The sequence below is a fragment of the Hemibagrus wyckioides genome, linkage group LG21 (genome assembly GCF_019097595.1).
Source record: "Hemibagrus wyckioides isolate EC202008001 linkage group LG21, SWU_Hwy_1.0, whole genome shotgun sequence".
Classification (NCBI taxonomy): Eukaryota; Metazoa; Chordata; class Actinopteri; order Siluriformes; family Bagridae; genus Hemibagrus; species Hemibagrus wyckioides.
In genome coordinates, this window is record NC_080730.1 from 20,176,235 (window position 1) to 20,198,734 (window position 22,500).

Genomic DNA, 22,500 nt, shown 5'->3' on the forward strand with positions numbered 1-22,500 from the left:
TACACACTATCACACACACACATATGCACACACTCACACACTTACACACTATCACACACACACATATGCACACACTCACATACACACTATCACACACACACACACACATATGCACACACTTACACACTATCACACACACACATATGCACACATTCACATACACACTATCACACACACACACACACACATATGCACACACTCACACTTACACACTATCACACACACACACACACACTCACATACTTACACACTATCACACACACACATATGCACAGACTCACAGACTTACACACTATCACACGCACACATATGCACACACTCACATACACACTATCACACACACACATATGCACACACTCACACTTACACACTATCACACTATCACACACACACACACACACTCACATACTTACACACTATCACACACACACACACATGCACACACTTACACACTATCACACACACACACACACACTCACATACTTACACACTATCACTCACACACACACAGACTTACACACTATCACTCACACACACACACAGACTTACACACTATCACTCACACACACACACAGACTTACACACTATCACTCACACACACACACACAGACTTACACACTATCACTCACACACACACACAGACTTACACACTATCACTCACACACACACACACAGACTTACACACTATCACTCACACACACACACACAGACTTACACACTATCACACACACACACACAGACTTACACACTATCACTCACACACACACACACAGACTTACACACTATCACACACACACACACAGACTTACACACTATCACTCACACACACACACAGACTTACACACTATCACTCACACACACACACAGACTTACACACTATCACTCACACACACACAGACTTACACACTATCACTCACACACACACACACAGACTTACACACTATCACTCACACACACACAGACTTACACACTATCACTCACACACACACACACAGACTTACACACTATCACTCACACACACACAGACTTACACACTATCACTCACACACACACAGACTTACACACTATCACTCACACACACACACAGACTTACACACTATCACTCACACACACACAGACTTACACACTATCACTCACACACACACACAGATTTACACACTATCACACACACACACACACACAGACTTACACACTATCACTCACACACACACACACACACAGACTTACACACTATCACACACACACACACACAGACTTACACACTATCACTCACACACACACACAGATTTACACACTATCACACACACACACACACAGACTTACACACTATCACTCACACACACACACACACACACAGACTTACACACTATCACACACACACACACACAGACTTACACACTATCACTCACACACACACACAGACTTACACACTATCACTCACACACACACACAGACTTACACACTATCACTCACACACACACACAGACTTACACACTATCACTCACACATACACACAGACTTACACACTATCACACACACACACACAGACTTACACACTATCACTCACACACACACACAGACTTACACACTATCACACACACACACACAGACTTACACACTATCACACACACACAGACTTACACACTATCACTCACACACACACAGACTTACACACTATCACACACACACACACACAGACTTACACACTATCACTCACACACACACACACACAGACCTACACACTATCACTCACACACACACAGACTTACACACTATCACACACACACAGACTTACACACTATCACACACACACACACAGACTTACACACTATCACTCACACACACACAGACTTACACACTATCACACACACACACACACAGACTTACACACTATCACTCACACACACACAGACCTACACACTATCACTCACACACACACACACAGACTTACACACTATCACTCACACACACACAGACTTACACACTATCACACACACACACACACAGACCTACACACTATCACTCACACACACACAGACCTACACACTATCACTCACACACACACACACAGACTTACACACTATCACTCACACACACACAGACTTACACACTATCACACACACACACACACAGACTTACACACTATCACTCACACACACACACAGACTTACACACTATCACTCACACACACACACACAGACTTACACACTATCACTCACACACACACACAGACTTACACACTATCACTCACACACACACACAGACTTACACACTATCACTCACACACACACACAGACTTACACACTATCACTCACACACACACACACACAGACTTACACACTATCACTCACACACACACACAGACTTACACACTATCACACACACACACACACAGACTTACACACTATCACTCACACACACACACAGACTTACACACTATCACTCACACACACACAGACTTACACACTATCACTCACACACACACAGACTTACACACTATCACTCACACACACACAGACTTACACACTATCACTCACACACACACACAGACTTACACACTGACGCTGAGTGTTCATATCTCTCTGCCACGCCCCTCTCTGAACCATCAAACGATTAGATTTCCGCCAGTCAGGAACTTCACAATACCCCCCTACCCCTATACCCCCCCCATACTCCCCCCATCTCGTGATCAATAGTCGTACTGAGAATGAAATGAATGGGAGGAAACAGTCCAATAAACCCATTTGCATAATTACAACCCATACAATCACACACACACACACACACACACAAACACACACGAGTGTGTAGTAACCAGTGATTCAGCAAAAGTGTGTATAGTACAGACCCCCATCACACCGACCCCACAGATTTTTAGTCACAGTAATGTTTTAGTGATAACACACACGCACACACGCACACGCACGCACGCACGCGCACACACGCGCACACGCGCACACACACGCACGCGCACGCACGCGCACACACGCGCACGCACGCGCACACACGCGCACACGCACGCACGCGCACACGCGCACACACGCGCACGCACACACGCACACGCACGCACACGCACGCACGCGCACACGCGCACGCACACACACACAACTCCAGTAGATGATTTTTGCAGTGGAGTGTGACTCAGTGCTGCTGTGCCACACCGCCCTCGTGCACAGCTTTCCAGTTTAAACACATCTGCTCTTCCTCACTTCATCTGTAAAACACCACTTCAGACTGGAACTGAGTACAAGAAGCTGAATCTCTCTACAGGCTGCTGACCACAAACACACACTGAGGAGATCACATCAGATCACATCAGATCCCATCAGATTAGACTGACCAAGGAATCATCCAATACACAACATCCAGAAACCAAATATAACATATCTGCTTAAGGAATCAAACTATATCATATTGTATCGTATCATATCACATCGTATCATATTGTATCGTATCATATCACATTGTATCATGTCGTATCATATTGTATCGTATCATATCACATCATATCACATCATATTGTACGTATTGTATCGTATCATATCACATTGTATCGTATCCTATCATATCACATCGTATCATATCATATCGTATCGTATCGTATCCTACCATATCATATCACATTGTATCGTATAATTTCGTATATCACATCCATTCATATCACACTGTATCGTATAATTTCGTATATCACATCCATTCATATCACACTGTATCGTATAATTTCGTATATCACATCCATTCATATCACATTGTATCGTATAATTTCGTATATCACATCCATTCATATCACATTGTATCGTATAATTTCGTATATCACATCCATTCATATCACATTGTATCGTATAATTTCGTATATCACATCCATTCATATCACATTGTATCGTATCGTATAGTATCGTAATGTATCCTTCCATATCATATCACATTGTATCGTATCGTATAGTATCGTAATGTATCCTTCCATATCATATCACATTGTATCGTAACGTATCATAACGTATGACACCGTATAGTATCACGTCATATCATATCCTATCGTATCGTATCCTACCATATCATATCACATCGTATCATATCACATTGTATTGTATCGTATTGTATCATATTGTATTGTGTTGTATCGTATCACATTGTATTGTACCATATCATATCATATCACGTTATATGACATCATATCATATCGTATTTTATCATATAGTATCACATTGTATCACTTGTACTGTATCACATCATATCATTATATAAGATCATATCGTATCACATCATATCATATTGTATCGTATCGTGTAAATATCTGAGGTTTTCCCCTTACTGCCATGTGACGTTATTATCAGATTATTAGCGTGATAAATTCTCCCTCATTAACTAAAGTTAATGTATGAATGAGTTCAGAGAACTGACTCTAATGTTATGCAGCTGATTGGATGTTATTGTTTTTAAACCATTATGTTACTTCTTCACTTTTCATATACAATTACTTTTTTATGAACATTACTATTTTATGATCAATCCAAAACTAAAATGATCATTTCATAGATTTAGTAGAATTGTAAATATCAGTAGTAGTACTGTATCATCAATACTGTTTTGCAGAAAATAAAAACGAAAGAAAGAAAGAAAGAAAGAAAGAAAGAAAGAAAGAAAGAAAGAAAGAAAGAAAGAAAGAAAGAAAGAAAGAAAAATAGTTCAGTCATCCATCAGCATCATGGAGCAGCAAGACTGAGTTCAGCTTTAACATATGACTCACCACAAACACACACACACACACACACAGCTATATTCTGAGTAGTTCATATGGAGCAGTTACACATGCGAATGCTTGTCACGTTCTCACACCCACACGCTCCTACATCATGTGGCGACTCGTCTGTTCTGCCGCCGCTGATGGATGACACGAGAGAGGCTGTTTTTCACTCTCATCACTTAGTAACTGCTGATCACACACATGTCGCATCATCACCACCATCATCATCCTCAAAAATTAAAGCAGCCATTAGAGGCTTTATCAGGGCTTGTACTCGTGAGCATGTCGCGAGTGGGCGAAGGGGGGCGAAGGGGGGGCAGCTACCTCCTTTACAGGAAGTAACGATGCTGAAACAATTTCAGACAGATGCAGATATTCAGAGTTCAATTCTTCTGCGTATTAGACACGACAGAGTTACACAGTCCTGTGCTTCATCATGCACTTCTTCATTCTGTGGAACACGGCGAGACGACGCTGTGAAAGGAACGGAGGGTTCATCATTCACACTGTGACTGAGTTAAAGGTCCTCAGGGATGGTTTGGATGTTTGCTTTAAGTTCTGCATGGAAACAGGAAGTCGCTAAAACATGGCCTTTAGTGTTGATCTGCACAACACCAGGGGTTGAGTCTCCCAGTGCTGGACAAATCAATCACTTCTTAACAAACCCAATGGACACACACAAACACACACTCCCACACACACACACTCGGGATAGCGGAGGAAAGTGCTGTCTACCGTCTTCCGGATACAGACCTGATTGGCTAGTCTCACTGTGACTGACAGGCAGGAGAGTGTAAGCCCCGCCCACTGACAGAGCATGGTTAGTTTTGCTCTCTAGACTCTCGGACACGGACCGCAGTGGAATCGTCACGATCCAAACTCACGATCTCCCTCCTACAGGATAAAACATTCTCTTCTGTGCTGCTCTGCAGTCTGGTGTTTTATCCTGAACTGAGGAGGATTAAAACACAGAGCTAACGCAATAAAGTCACATAAAACCGAGCGCACTAATACAGACTAAAGCAAATGAAGGAGAAAAGGAAATGGGACGAGTGCGGAGTCGTATATTAAATAATAAAAATGGAAGATTTTTACGCACAGCTTTTAATTTATGACCCAAACTGAACAAAACCATTAAAACCATTAAATTCTGACGAAAAAAAAGCACTGGGATCATTAAGGAAGTGAAAGAGACGATGTGTGTAATTTTTATTATAAACCAGGGACAAGCGACAATTAAACACAACACACTGCTAGTAAACTCTAGTGTGTGTGTGTGTGTGTGTGTGTTTAACAGACACACACTTTTTTATATCTTATATTTTTTAATGTTGAAGATCAGGTGATTATCACAATATGAGAAGGAATATCAGCGTATGACTCGCATTAACGTTCACACATCCACACTAAAAGCAAACAGCAGGAGATCAAAGAGAACAAGAGAACAATGATTTTTCATCTCTCTCTCTCTCTCTCACACACACACACACACACACACGTTAAGTCAGTTCTCAGCAGGATGATGTTGCAGATCAGTGCTAGAAATTGCTCATCTGCAACACCAGTTAATGTTCATTCACACACACACACACACACACACACACGCACACACAGCACTGATTCTTCTTACAGTCTTCTTACAGTCTGTGTTACATCTCTTTTCGTGGTCAATAATAATAATAATAATAATAATAATAATAATAATAATAATAATTATGTTCATTGTTTAATCAATTGTCTGTCTTTAATAAATTTCAGTAAGTGATTAAAGTCGAGTGGTTTTTATTCAAACTGTTATAATTTCCTGAGTTAATCAGTGAGCAACAAAACCAGGCCTGAGGCCAAAATCTCCACTAACGCTGCCCACTTAGACTGACTAATCACCATCCTGCTGAGAGAGAGAGAGAGAGAGAGAGAGAGAGAGAGAGAGAGAGGACAAGCTAATAAAGCAGAGTGCCTTTTATGGCCATCGATTGATCACAAATTTTCCATTCAGGAAAAATTCCAAACAGTTTCCTGATGTTAGGAAAGAAACGTATTAATCACTTTAAATCACCCAGAATTCTGTTCTCACAAAATACGTTTCAGTAAGCTTCTATTTCATTAACCCCTTACATGTCTGACTGCTTCCTGTCTCCTCATCCTGTCTCCTCATCTCCTCATCCTGTCTCCTCTCCTCATCCTGTCTCCTCATCCTGTCTCCTCATCCTGTCTCCTCATCCTGTCTCCTCATCTCCTCATCCTGTCTCCTCATCTCCTCATCCTGTCTCCTCTCCTCATCCTGTCTCCTCATCCTGTCTCCTCATCTCCTCATCCTGTCTCCTCTCCTCATCCTGTCTCCTCATCTCCTCATCCTGTCTCCTCATCTCCTCATCCTGTCTCCTCATCTCCTCATCCTGTCTCCTCATCTCCTCATCCTGTCTCCTCATCCTGTCTACTCATCTCCTCATCCAGTCTCATCATCCAGTCTCTTTATCTCCTCATCCTGTCTGCTCATCTCCTCCTCCTGTCACCTCATCCTGTCTCTTTATCCAGTCTCATCATCCTGTCTCCTCATCTCCTCATCCTGTCTCCTCACCCTGTCTTCTCATCCTGTCTCTTTATCCAGTCTCCTCATCTTTTCATCCTGTCTCCTCATCCTGTCTCATCATGTCTCCTCATGTCCTCATCCTGTCTGCTCATTCTGTCTCTTTATCCAATCTCTTCATCCTGTCTCCTCATCCGGTCTCCTGTGTATCACAGAGCAACACTCTGAAAACACGTTCTACTGTCTCACTGTCACTATATATCACACACACACACCTACATATACATACACACACACATATATATATATATATATATATATATATATATATATATATATATATATATATAAAAACACACACACACCCACACCTACATATACATACATACACACACATGATATATGTATATGAACACACACACATCATATACATATATATGAACACACACACACACACCTACATATACATACATACACACACACATGATATATGTATATGAACACACACACATCATATATATATATATATATATATATATATATATATATATATATATATGAACACATACACACACACACCTACATATACTTACACACACACACTTATTTAACAGGCGGTATGGTGACAGCATCCTATTTTAACCTTGAGAGCTCAAAAACTCTCTCTCTCTCTCTCTATCTCTCTATCTCTCGTTCGTTCTCTGCTGCCTTCCTTCTTCTATTCATTATTGTCTTTTTTTTACAGCTTTACTGTATCTTTCACTCTCTCTTTTTTATGTTTTTTCCCACATTTAACTTTCACACTGTCCTTCACGCTCACCTCCACATTCATCCTTTCTTTTTTATTTTCTTCTCTCTCTCTCTCTCTCTGATTTTCCATCCTTCAGCTTGATGTCACCAGGGACAGGCAGATAGATAGATGCGGTGAAGGACATTTTACCCTCTGAACACACTCCCTCATTATAAACCTCATAATTACTCAGAGAGAGAGAGAAAGAGAGAGAGAGAGAAGGGTGTGTGAAGGAAAGAGAATTAGAAACTGAGGTGATGAAAAACAATAAGATGAAGACAAGATAGACAGAGAGATAGACAGTGGTAAGAGAAGAGAAAAAGAGAAAGAAAAACAGAAAGAAAGGAGAGGGAGAAGATGGAAAAAGAGAGAGGAAAAGGGATACAGTGGAAGATAAAAGAGAAAGACAAAGAGCAAGAGACAGAGAAGGACAGAAAGAAATACGTAAGAGAGAGTTAGTGAAAGAGAAAGAGACACAGAGAGGACATGTAGGTGTGAGTGAGGGAGAGAGAAAGAGAGAGATAAAGAGAGTGATAGAGACAGATATGGACAGAATAAATCAGAAGGAAGAAAGAATAACAGAAAGAGAGGAGATGGAAATAGAAACAAAGGAAAAGTGAAAAAAAGATAAAGACACAAGATGGAGAAAGAGAAAGAGATAGAAATAGAAAGGGACAGAAATAGAGTGATAGAGAGAGAAGGAAGAAGAGCGAGGCAGACGAGTGAGAGAGTCTTTCAGACTGCACCGCTGTGTCCTTGACATTCTCCCAGTCATCCGTTTTACACACACACACACACACACTCATACACACATACTCTCATACACACACATTCTCCCTCCCTCCCTCCCTCCCTCTCTCTCTCTCTCTCTCTCTCTCTCTCGCACACACACACACACACAGGTACCTGAGTCTGACTCTAGAAAGAGATAAAAGCACAGTGTGGCTCAGACTCGCTCTACATCACTCGGCCTAATGCTCCCCGTCACTCAGTTAGAATCATTCCTGTGTCTAAAAGCAGCTCAGTGCGAGCAAGTGATGGATCAGACAGTGTGTGTGTGTGTGTGTGTGTGTGTGTGTGTGTTAGCTGAGGTTAATTATAGCATCTCATTTAGCCTGGGTGTCTGTGGAGTCGAGTGGAGAAGCTTGGCTCATTAACCATAGTCAAGGAAATGTGAATATGAAGGTTCTGTGTGATGAGCCTCAGGGCTCGCTGCTGAGACCTCACACACTCACACGCTGGAGTGAAGATGGAGTGAAGATCTCACACCAGACCTTTCATTCTTCACATCTTAAACATGAGAACTTTACCGTCGCTGCACCGAGCCGTACAGAGCCAGGGAACGGCAGCGTCTCTTTCCAAAAAACGTTGTCACTTATTAAATACCCAATAACACCACACAGTGGTGTGTGTGTGTGTGTAATGATATTAGCTGAAGATGAAGAGCAGATGAAAAGCAGATTCAGCATCACAAAGCAGAGAGAAAAACAGCAAACATGCCACAGAGCTGTCATTAACGTGATGGACAGTTCGATTAAAGCACTCTAAGTGTTGAACACACCCAAACGCCGCTGACCTGATTCTCCTCATGCGTCACCCTCATCTGCTCCTTCAGCACCGAGGTACGAGCCGCCTCCTCTTTCCTCATCCCGCGCTCCTTCTTCAGCTCGGGGCTCCAGAAGCTCTTGATGCTGTTAGCTGAGGAACCCAGTTTGCTTTCCTTGAGCTCCAGCTCTCGGCGCAGGATCTCGTTCTCACGCTGCATGTCCCGGAGCTGTGCATGAAGCGCCCCCTGCTGGTGATGCTGCAGGGCCAGTGAGCCCAGTGAGCCCAGTTCACCGTAAGAGAGGAGGTCTGCATGTGGTCCCAAACCCACAGACGCGATGTTAGGACTGCTGCCCATGGCCGTGACGCGTCCTCCGTAAACCGCCCGGCTGGCACCGCGTCCTAGCGTCATGGTGCCTCTCGGGTAGGTGGCGGTGGAGCCCACGGCCTCGTGTTCACTCAGATACATGGGGCCTGATGTAGCATAGGCGGCGTTTAGAGACTGGATGTTCTCCATGGACAGAGTCTTGGCACCCGAGCTGGCACCGGTCACCCTGCGATGTCCTAGACGGGGCGATCGGGGCAGGCGAGGAGAACGAGCTGGGCTGCCCTCAATATGGCTGACGCCTCGCGCCGCACCGCTGTACATCTTCTGGGGTTGTGGGGAAGATCAGGGGCCGTGGCCAGATGAGAGTCTCCGCCCCTTTGTGTCTGGTACGGTGCGTTACTGCATCCTGAGGAAACAGAAAACCAGAATTATTTAGGGAAAGACAGACTTCGAGCTTTTGTTGGTACTTTTACCAGGAGGAGGGAATTTACCTGCCAGTGTGAGACACCAACATGTTTACTAACCTCTCATTTACCGACCCAAACTCTGGATTAACTTTCCCACATGCTGCTGAGAAAGGTAACACATCCTGCTCAGAAAAGCTTCTCTCAGCATTTAAAAGCGTATGGAAGTGTGTGTACTGGGAGGATGGGGAAGCCAATCAGATGAGCACGTTCATTATGATCAGAGTCGGGGCGCTGCGCTCACATCATCTCAGGAGGCTTCTCTTCAGTCCTACATCCATGCAGCAGACAGCTGTATGACTTTAAATGTGTTACATTTGTTCTTTTGACACGAGCAGGCGAAGATATCATTGTGTTGGGAGACGAGTTAATGACCGAGACTAACGAGCAGCGAGCTGACTGATGTGAAGACGCAGTGAGAGACGAAGACAAAACCCTCAGGAGTAGACTTCCTACAGATGTGTTGATAAGTTACTAAGACTAAAATTACACTTAACATCAACCACTTAACTTCATCAGAACTTTTTGTCTTTACTGACAAACGTCATAAATCAATCAATAAATCAATCAATCAACACAGCTGATGCAACTGAAACCCTCAGTCAGAGAGGAACATGGCCCTGAGGTGCAACAAATCACAACAGTGGAGAGGAAATTGTGTGGATAAAATGAACAAATGCACATTTTATGCACACACACACACACACACACACATACACACACACACACATACACACACATACACACACACATACACACACACACACACACACACACATACACACACACACACATACACACACATACACACACACATACACACACACATACACACACACATACACACACACACATACATACACATACACACACACATACACACACACACACACACACACAGTGTCTTGGATGTGGTCACAGTTCATGTGGACAAAGAATGAGTCACAAGCCCCAGGCTTTGTCACCTTTGGCAAGGAGAGGAGCGCGCATACACACACACACACACACACACACTCCAAGGTCTGACACTTTGCATCTCTGTCCACTCTTGACCCGTGTGAGATAATAAACACTCCTGCACACACACAACTGTCTAGCCTGTCTGTGTGTGTGTGTGTGTGTGTGTGAGTGTGTGTAGGTGAGTGTTTAGTGTGTTAAAGCCACAAGCTGCTAGTGATGATAATGATGGTGATGACGCCGCTGCTGTGAAGAGGATTGCCATGGCAACTGTGGAAAGAAAAGTACAAGTGATTTCACCCCTGTGTCCTGTGACCAAACACTCTTGTGTGTGTGTGTGTGTGTGTGTGTGTTTCAGAGAAGTATATGTTTACGCCGCAGTGCTGCAGATGGTCAGGTCATCTGGGCTACATGGACATCCAAAAGACCACAAGCACATCCTGGACTCCCTCACTTCTGTAACCGTGTGTGTGTGTGTGTGTGTGCGTGTGTGTGTGTGAGGGAGTCCAGAACTTTCTCTCTCTCCTGCTGTGTGATGAATATGATGCTCAATAAATATAAAATCATGCTAGCTTGGCTGTTAGCGCTCTGTACTAGTGACTAGAAGGTTGTGAGTTCTCATCCCAGGACTGACAGAGACCCTGAGAACTCTGCTGTAAAGGGTTAACTTGTCGGTGATTCTGGTTCTGGACTCTGACTTCCCCAGACCCGCTGCTGTAGATCAGACTTGGCCTGTCTGTCGTTCGATGTTTTCTTTTGTCTTTTCCACTGGTGCTATGAGGCTAATCTTCTCAGTGATTAGATTTTATTCTGCTTCACTTCTGTAAGGCATTTTTAAGCTCGGCCCAAACCCTTGAGTACAGACCAAGATCGATTGTGGGCTCGTTCAGAGGAATGTGTGCAAGTTTTATCACCACAAGGGTAAGCTGGCCTCACTAACAACAATCTAGGGCAATGTTACCACACAGCTGATGAGGAATAGCGGGGGAACTCCTCCCTCACCATGTTTCTGTTCATGAAAACACCACAGGAACATCACAGTCAGGATCTATACATTCACCATAAAACAACGTGATGTGACAAAGAGTACAAGCCCTTTATTTAGATCAGTCCCACTGGACCACACAGGCTCCCTTTTACCTGAAAAAAATTTACTGAAAAGGTAAGTCCAAAGTCCATGTCAGCTGAGATAAAAGCTTCTGCTGAATCATTCAACTCCTTTATTGAGACACGCAGAGGCCACGCCTCCTTCACTAGGACTGACAGATAAGAGGCCACAACTTCACTGAGACTGAAAGACAAGAGGCCACGCCTCTTTCACTGGGGCTGACACAAGAAGGCCACGCCTCTTTCACTGGGGCTGACACAAGGAGGCCACACCTCCTTCACTGGGGCTGACAGACAAGAGGACATGTCTCCTTCACTAGGACTGACACACAGAGGCCACGCCTCCTTCAATGGAACTGACAGACAAGATGTCACGCCTCCTTCACTGGGGCTGACAAACAGAGGCCACGCCTCCTTCACTGGGACTGACAGACAATAAGCCTTGCCATCTTCATTTGGACTGACAGACAAGAGGACACGCCTCTTTCACTGGGACTGACTCAGTCTTTCACTGAGATACACAGAGGCCGCACCTCCTTCACTTGGACTGACATACAAGAGGCCACGCCTCCTTCACTGAGACTGACTCAGTCTTTCACTGAGATACACAGAGGCCACGCCTCCTTCACTTGGACTGACAGACAAGAGGCCACGCCTCCTTCACTGAGACTGACTCAGTCTTTCACTGAAACACACAGGCCACGCCTCCTTCACAGGGGCTGACAAAAAAGCTAGATTGTCATTAACGCTCCCAAACTTCTTGTAATAATGTAAAAATAATTACATTCCATTAATGTAATTAAAGCAGCATTAACGTCGGGGACTGAACATATTTAGCTGATTACAGTATTACAGGGAGAGGATGAATGTTAATAGTTAGCTCGATTGTTCCATTATTACTGCATACTTCATTATTAAATAGACTGAAGCATGATATTAGCTAAAGTTACACAGAGCGGTGTCACTGCAGGAGCTTAACATCACCTAGAGACCAGAAGTACTGTAGCTTAAATATCTCCCTCAGCTCCGTAGCCTCATCGACGTCCTGCAGTGAAATTTACATTTCAATCATTTCCTTCCACTGAATCCAGTCCACGCTGCTCACAGTCTCCATTTCACTCCTCAGTTCAGCACTACCGCTTTTTATTCTCCATCATAACATAATAAATTGATTAAAACACAGCAGTTCAGCTGGATTGCAGTTCAGTGCTGTGTTAAACCCTCCGTCTCTGTTCTGTAGCTCACCTGCTGATCCTCGCACCAAAAATCCCTCTTTATTATCGAGAAAACATTCATCTCCATCCTTAACTTCTGTATCAGATCACCACAGAGACTCTTCTCTGTGTTTTTAATACCTCATTCTGCCTCTGTCTGTCTGTCTGTCCGTCTGTCTTTCCCCATCTCTCGTCTCATTCGGCACCGCTCAATCAGGTGCTAGGAGTTCGGGGGTGGACCCCAGCTGAGCTCACCCATGCAAAAAGAAAGGTAAATTACCCACAATTCATGGGGCTCTGAAACACTGCACGATGTTCAAGAGACAGAAATAGATCTAATTTAGGTCAGGTTTTCTCCCGGAGTCTTCGCCTTTATGTTAAACGTGTCCAGTATTATTGCTGTGTGCTGTGAAGCAGGGAGGATTACAGCTACCAGTTTAGTGTTGTGAGGGTTTAAACTGTCACACAGTAAACAAGCAAACGCATAAACACCAACATGTCACAGAGGTTATGAGGGTAAGACAGACACTGTGAAGATTTGGCATTTTTAGCTGAATTGTCCCTTTAAAGCCACACACTGACCACACCACCCCGTCACGGTCAGTCAGAAATTCTGCTGAAGAGCTGTAAAGATTTATTCACTTTGTACACCAGAAGTTTCAGCGTCCTCATTGCTCACCTCACGTCATGAAACTCCACATACCTACAAGTCCTCTTCAACAGGCGCCCGGGTTCGATTAAAATCTCCACCATAACCATGCTCTGGATGCTGAATGACACAAAGCACTGTCAAACTGATGTTTTAGAGAGATTGTGACAGGTTTAAAAGCTCTGTTATGGGATTGTTGCTATGGCTACGTCTTGATTGTTTCCAGCCTTAATGAAAACATTTCACACACTTGAGCCTATTCATATATCCTTACAGCGGGTGCTATAACACAAAAAAAAAAAAGTTAGATCTGATCGTCGTCATGGTAACATACTACTGCAACAACACGGTAAAAGAGTTCTGAATGGAACTTGGTACCGAAAATCTGACCACCACATGACCATACGGGTCGAACCTGTAGCATTGGACGTTGTCTTGTTCAGAAGCCGTTCAGGACGCTGGTGTCTGGAGGCTATTATTAGTTCAGTTAAACAACATCAAAAGACACATCAAACCGCACATCAGCATCCGCACACGAGCTACACGTTACATCTCCAGCTTCCTCACGCTACACTCTTAAAGACAGAACTGTAAATCAACGGCAGAAATCATAAACTGCGTATCTGATTACACTATTCAGAGACATCCTGATTCTTAAAACACACTCGTGTGGACGATGTGACCACTCCGCTGAAGAGCTGAGAACACACGGCGCTGAGGCTCACGTCCATCAACATACATGATTTCACAATGCACTCTGTGTGTGTGTGTGTGTGTGTGTGAGAGAGAGAGAGATCACAATACACAGCAGTGATAAAAACATGCATGATCCATTATTCATAACTGTTCCGATCTATAGAACTCAGTTTCTCTCTCCTTCTATCTATCTATCTATCTATCTATCTATCTATCTATCTGTCGATCTAATTCATGTATTTAATTTATTTGAAATGATCTTTGTACTTGTGTATTTTCTCCTCGTGTGGAATGTAAAGGATAACACACATGCACTAATGTATCAGTATTTATGAACATTCATGAAGATGAATGATATTCTGTACATTAATCAGCTCTCAGACAGAGAAGAAGCCACATATGCTCTTTTTATATGCACATGAGCCTATATATAGACATCCGACACCAGTGAAGGCCTCGGAGCTCCATCAATGTCCATTTCCATTAATTGCAGGAAACACACACACACACACACACACACACACGGTCAGCTCCCCTCCCCACTCTAGCCCACCAACCACCATCCAGACCCATCAGTCCGTGTCACTGTGTTACTGAATGAAGATTTCGGCAGATTTAAAAGAACCCACGTGACCTCACGCGCCACCGAATTCATGTAAAGGTCGTCGCTTAAGTCGCTTCCCTTTCTGTTCACCGGCTGCATTTCTACAAAGCATGAAATAAAAAATCACCTGATGCGGCTTACTCTATAACACACACACACACACACACACACACACGCACACACACACGCACGCACGCACACACAGACACAAGGCACCTAATGCACACAGAGGATGTATATGTTGTCTGGGGTGAATTCACAGAACACACACATGACACACGCGCTGATGTGGATTACAGACGGACAAATCGCGCGAGCCTCACGTTAATATAAATTTCGCACGGGTCACATCACCCTACATCCGGATCGTTTAGAGCGGAAGTAGCCGAAAGCGCTGATTTTCTGCAAATATATCATTTAAAAAAACGTCAACATCATCATCACCATCATAACCGTGGATCGTGTCGAGTCGCGCGGACAATGCAGCTGTGACTGAGCACCGCGGAGCGCGCGTGCAGCATCCGGTGTGTCCGCTCCGGCATGCGATCAGCTCGAGCCCTGTCTCGCAATAAGGAAAGCGCGCGCATCACTAATCACGGCCAGAGGACGGGGATGAGAAATTTGATTATCTCCGTTTTACCTGCTATAATACCGGCGGCTTGGCCTCCATCAGCCCGCGCTCCTCCGTCAGCGTCTCCTCGCGTCTCCGTCCGCTCCGGTCTCGCGCTGTCATTGGGCCGCGGGGACGCGCGCGCGTGCGTGCCTCAGTAAGGAGCGGGGGTGGGGGGGGGGGGGTAAGGGGGCGTTTCTGTTTTAAACGGGACCGCCTCTAAGGGGAACGCCCCGACGTATGTCACAGGAACGCACACAGCGCTTGACTAAAATAAATAAATAAATAAATAAATAAAACCTGCTCGCGTGTGATGAAGCCTGGAGTTGATTAGTTTCCTATTACAGCAAATCCTTCAATGTCCCTCTTCCACCATAGTGACTTGCCAACCATCACATGATTTAATTTATTCCAGAACAATACTTCGTACTTTTTGTCCATTTAGGGTTGCATTTAATGTTTATGGAACCTTTGTGAAGCAAGTTAGATTCTCGCTCATCCGTTCTAGCAGCTATAAACATTCCCTGGTTCCCTCACCAGCCTCTCTTTTCTCTCTAGCTGCATCTGAATATCCCTACTACACTACAGCAGGTGAAAACAGTACACCAGTGGACCAGACTGGTGAGAAATATATCCTGCTTCTTTCCACCTTCAGCATGTTGCAGTCTGGAGCCAATGCACACTGTTCTGTGGAAGAAGAAAAAAACCCTGTCCTGAAGATGTGGGAAAACCTCTGGAGACTCCTTCCACATGTGTACAGAACATCACTGTTTCACAGATTATACACACATTTCAGAATCACAGCTTTAACACACATCTTTCTCTGGAAGTGGAAAGGAGGTGTGTTTAAATAGACCAGCTAGAGAGGGGGTAACAAGCACCAAGGGATGCTAATTATCTACCAGGTAACAGGAACAGGAAACAATGACCATGTAAGGAAAGTTATAACCATGTCAGAACATGCAGACTTGCAGCCATTACATTTTAAAATGAATGCTTTGGCAGATCACACACATATATGCTGGATTCGGGTTTGAATTCAGTCATGTGAACATTTACACCACACTTTAAAGGTGTAGTTCAGTGACACATACCATCATGTGAGTGTGTGACACACACACACCATTGTGTTCTCAGTGTGTTTGGTGTTTCCTGCTTCATATGTGTGTGGAACTGCTGCTTTCAGGTCGGTGACGGTTCTACAGATGTGACAGCTGCTGCTCAGGTAATGCTGTGTCACTGTGCATGTGTGTGTGCTACTGTACATCAGCCATCATGGGCGCTGTGTGTGTGTGTGTGTGTGTGTGTGTGTGGGAGTCATGCTGAAAGAGGACAATGGCGGTGTGGACGGGGAGTTGGGACTCTGTGGAGCGTGACAGACTGTCAGACTGTGTGGAGGAGCAGGCGACTACAGGGAGACATGCCTCAGAGATTGAAAACACACACACACACACACACACACATACATACATAAAAAAATAAAAATAAAAAAGAGTAAGCAACAGAATGTGAAGTATGTGGAGCTAAAACATAATGAACGGAGACATTTGTTAACAAGATGATCTAAACATTACACATATTTCTATTTTTAAACAAATTTTCTATTCTAATTTGAAACCTTTTAAAAATAAAAGCAGACATGAAGAACATCACTGTGAGATGAAGTACAGCATGAAAGACAAGAGAAGGACAACAGGAGAGGAGGCTTCTGAGTGTTAAACCATTTCTACTGTGTGTGTGTGTGTGTGTGTGTGTGTGTGTGTGTGTAAGTGAAGCTGCTGATTGGTCACTTGTTGTAACGCCCCTCATGACATCATCAGCTGGCACTTCAATCATCAGTGGGTTTGAACTTCACACTTTAAACTGAGACACTTCAAAGAGCGTGAGGTTCATATAAACAACAACAACAACAACATCATCATCAACAACAACAACAACAATCCTCCGTGTTCAGGGAATGTGAATTTAATGACTTTTTCCATATTACTACAGTGTGGTAAACTGTTACTACTGCTGCTGCTACTGCTAATGAGGCACACTGTTCTGTTTTATGTATAATGCATATGTATTTTAAGTATAAAGAACAATTTAAGTACCAGACGCTGACCAAAGTCGAATATAAATCAATTAATCAATAAATCAATCAATATAATGATGTGAGCTGTGTGCAAAAGTGCAAGAAAGTCAAAACGGTTCAACACAAGCTCCTCCTCTTCCTCTTCCTCCGAGCTTCTCATCAGTCGCCTATTTTTAAGAGAAAGTAAGATAAAATATTGGAGCTCATAACCTCTGAAGCTCCGCCCATCTCTCAGTCGGAGTCTGATATTGTTTGTATATTTTGATGACCACAAGCTTCAGGAACTATTTTCCAGGAACAGGTCTACTGTAGGCCAGATTCAGAGCCTCCAGCTGACCCCAGATCGTACACCAGCTGCTGCGGTCATTCTTGCTTCCGGAGAATGGAAAAAACAAACAGGCCGGGTTTAATGAACAAAGCGCCGTGTGTTGATCAGAAGCTTCATCGAGGAGTAAACCGGCTCTCTGCTGCCCTCTAGTGGCTCATCGGGGAATGTTCTCGCGTGTCTGAGAGGAGGCGTGGCCTAAGTACTGGGCAGTTAAAGTGAAAGAGGTGTGGTCTGTGCTAGACAGACAGACAGATAGACAGACAGACAGATAGATAGATAGACAGACAGACAGACAGACAGACAGATAGATAGATAGATAGATAGATAGATAGATAGATAGATAGATAGATAGATAGATAGTGTAATTGTTGAGATGGTAACTTTTTGTGTAAGGAGGTGTTTCTGAAAGGTGTCTCCAGTCTCAGCACTTTGGAACAGACAGACATCTTCAGGACAGAGGAGATTTTTTTGTAATTTCTCTATAACATGACAAGTTTTTTTCTTTGCTTTTTAACTTCAAGATCCTGACTCGTTATTTATCACATGGCTGTTCTGTAGCTTGGTGTCTGTCTCTGGCACAGTGGAGGTGTTTAAACACTTCAGTTAGAAGGTAAAAGACACAGAAGTCCACTCGTTTTCTCATGTTTCTCTTTATTCTGTTCCGGTTTGGAAACGAATTGCAGGTCCATTATTTTTCATAATCACATTACATGACATGATGCACCAGTGTGTACTCTATCTCTGAACAGGAATACACTGAAAAGAACACAAAGTTTCACAATGGATACTGGACTCACACTCGGTCAGTCGCACCGACGACGCTGAGTGAAACTTGTTGCATGTTCTTCTTCTTCTTCTTTTTTTTCTTTGTCTTTTTTTCTTTTCATTTGATGCGTTTTATTACTTTTTTTCCCCGATCCAATTGGAGTGGTGTTGTGTGGAAATAGTCACATGCCCACTGTAATATCTTCCAGTAATGTTAGTAACAATGGAAGTCAAGACAACTTTTTGCCACTTTTTGATATTCATCTTTTTTTTCTTTCATTTTTTTTTTACACGATATGGAGAATCGACACAGAGCAGATTTTTTTTTTTTCACTGTTTCAATATCAACAGTCATTGAGAGCCAGCCACAGATATGATGCTTAATTTTGTCATAATAATAATAACAATAATAATCATAATAACAATCATCATCATCATCATCATCCTTTTTATACACAAAAAGCACAAAAGGTTGGCAGCGAGGCCGGCGTGAGGATGCACAAGACGGCCGTCCTTTACACTCATGATATTTAAACGCTGTACAAAATCGTGTGTATTTACAGTGTGTGTGTCTGTGTGTGTGTGTGTGTGTGTGTGTGTCTGTGTGTGCGTGCGTGTGTGTGTGTGTGTGCGTCATGCATGTTTATCTCTCTCCGTGTTCAGTTTTCTGAGACAAAGCGCTCCGGCTCATGCACTGCTTATTGAGCATCTCCATGGTAACGATGATGTAATACATTCCCGTCATTCTGACAGCGAATATTAAAAAAAATGAAATGAAATGAAAGACTTTCAAAACTCCGTCCCAAACTCATCCCTGCTATCTGCCTAGTGCACTTTACAATCCAGTGTAAAAACAGGAAGTCTACATCCTAAATCCCTAAATCATCTTTTCCCCTAGGTAGTGCACACTAGACAGGTGAAGAAGCCCTAGTGCACTGCATGAGGAGCTGGGAGGCGTTTGGTTATAAACACTCTAGCGTTTGGTTATAAACACTCACACTGTTTAGGATCTGCAAGTTCAATCCTAACACCTGCCTTATTCCCTACAGAGTACACTTCTAATCTACAGACTACATCAGAGATAGAGGTTTGAAGATCTGACACAAGGGCTCGATTCCAAATTCCTCTCTCCTTCTGAAGCAGTGCACTAGGGAGTCTTTTTGGTATTTAGCCTGCGTACGCTTCTCTACTCAGGCTTTTAGTGACTGAGTAGGTGTCCAGTACTTGGGAGTTGATTGATAATCAGATTGAAGTCTGAATAAACAGGTTCACTCCGTAACACCTCCTCCACACTCCCGACGTAGTGCACTACAGCTCCGAGATGCTGGATCTCCGTCCAGTCCATGACTTAACCCCCAAACTCCACACTGAGTGGAAAACGGAAGAAGGTGGAGTTTTTAACCTAGAACGTGTGTGTGTGTGTGTGTGTGAAGGCAGTTTGATGTTCGGAGACGTCATAATGAGTGCATGAGTGGAGCGGGTTGCCAGATCACAGCAAAACGCACAGACGTGAGGACTTTACTACACATGAGCAGGCAGAACGCAGAACCATGCTTCAAGCAACAAGATGGTGGACGTCCAAGACAGACTAACCCTTTGGCAACAGAGTCCCCCCAAAAAAACCAGGGGTGATCATTATCACATGCGACTAAACGTTTTAAAAAAAATATATAGAGAACATTCAAAAATTGCAATAATAATCTCAATACATACAAGAAGATAAATACAAACGAGTTCATAACCGTATTTGCGGGTGACGTGACGTCGGCGTGGAGATGCGGCAATGATGATCGGAATGGATCATTGCATAGAGAATCTGAAATGGAAACTCAAGACGGCAATTTCGGGTTTAATTATATGTTTCTGTGTGTGTGTGTGTTTGTGTGTGTGTGTGTGTGTGTGTGTGAGTGTGTGTTTGTGTGAGTGAGTGAGATGGGAGAATGTTCAGCGTTTTGCAGACGATCCCCCAAAACGCTTGGTGACTTTAATCATCGACTGATTCTGGAGGAGAAAATCATTGTGCTCTATAACAATGTGCATGCTATTGCTCTGAGGAAATCAACCTCCACATAATAAAACAATCATAAATCAATCATTAATAATTAAGGAAACACCAAAAAAAAAAAACAATGTAGTATAAAGGAACAAATTACAAACACATATAAATATAAATCCATAAATCCTCCACTGATTTACAATATCGCTCTGTGAAGACGTGTCTCTGTACAGTAGAATACAGCTGTGCAAAAAATAAAAGGATGATTCTTTAAAAAAAAAACCATGAGGTATGTGGAAAAAAAAATGATAAGGCTCTTAATCACAAAAGTAAATCAGGCCAACAAAATATAAACTGAAAAAGACATGAATAAATAAATAAATTAAATAAATAAATATATAATAATAATATTAATAATATGATATAGGGGTTTATAAATGAAGAAGAGATCAGCAGTTCTGTGTGCGATCGACTAGCGATGGCGTGATCATGGCTAAAAGAGTGAGAGGAACGCTGCAATGTCAGAGCCGAACTCTGAACTCATCACACTGCCTCCTCTTCCTCAGAGATCATGATAAAATGAGTGTTTATGGGTTTATATAGAAGACATTTACTCTCATGCGTGCAGTCGCATGTACGACACTTTACACGATTGCATTCGAGTGCACATAAACAGGTCACGGAAAGAAAGAACGGAAAGGAGAAAAAGAAAAAAAAAACATTCAGAGAGAAGGTCAATCATCGCCTTAGTGGAAGTGTCCGTCCGCTCAGTGGGAGAACAGTCAGTCTCAGAAAGTCTCAGGTTCAAGAACTGGAAAAAGCTTCAAGAACTGCTTCTGTCATCACTAGTGTGTGTGTGTGTGTGTGAGAGAGAGAGAGAGAGAGAGAGAGAGAGAGAGAGAGGACACCTGAGCAGGTTTACAGAGTGATCACGATTAGATAAAAGTTCTGGAGACATCTCCCTGATCCTGGAGCGGAGTGGAGCGTCTCATCTGAGATGATGGTGGTTCAGGCCGAGCTTCAGGAACTTCGACCCCTTTTTTCCAGGCCAGATCATCAACCTGAAGGTAAAAAAGGAGCAAACCATCATCAGGCTTGT

The 22,500-nt window shown here is 43.3% G+C and overlaps 2 protein-coding genes across 5 annotated transcripts in view; both read right to left on the bottom strand.

Annotated features, from left to right (window-relative positions):
• erc2 (ELKS/RAB6-interacting/CAST family member 2) overlaps positions 1–16,394 on the bottom strand; it is a 41,208-nt gene extending 24,814 nt beyond the window's left edge. For all 3 annotated transcript variants that reach the window (XM_058374225.1, XM_058374224.1, XM_058374223.1), the window contains exons 1-2: positions 16,266–16,394; positions 9,638–10,340 (exon numbers count right to left, since the gene is read on the bottom strand). In XM_058374225.1, the coding sequence (XP_058230208.1) occupies positions 9,638–10,255 (618 nt within the window). In that variant the 5' untranslated portion in view covers positions 10,256–10,340; positions 16,266–16,394. The remainder of the gene's footprint in view (positions 1–9,637; positions 10,341–16,265) is intronic.
• Positions 16,395–19,252: 2,858 nt separating this feature from the next.
• The window catches only part of bsnb (bassoon (presynaptic cytomatrix protein) b), a 78,549-nt gene continuing 75,301 nt past the window's right edge, over positions 19,253–22,500 (bottom strand). For both annotated transcript variants that reach the window (XM_058374212.1, XM_058374213.1), the window contains exon 12: positions 19,253–22,462. The gene's annotated coding sequence lies outside the window, so the exon portion shown is untranslated. The remainder of the gene's footprint in view (positions 22,463–22,500) is intronic.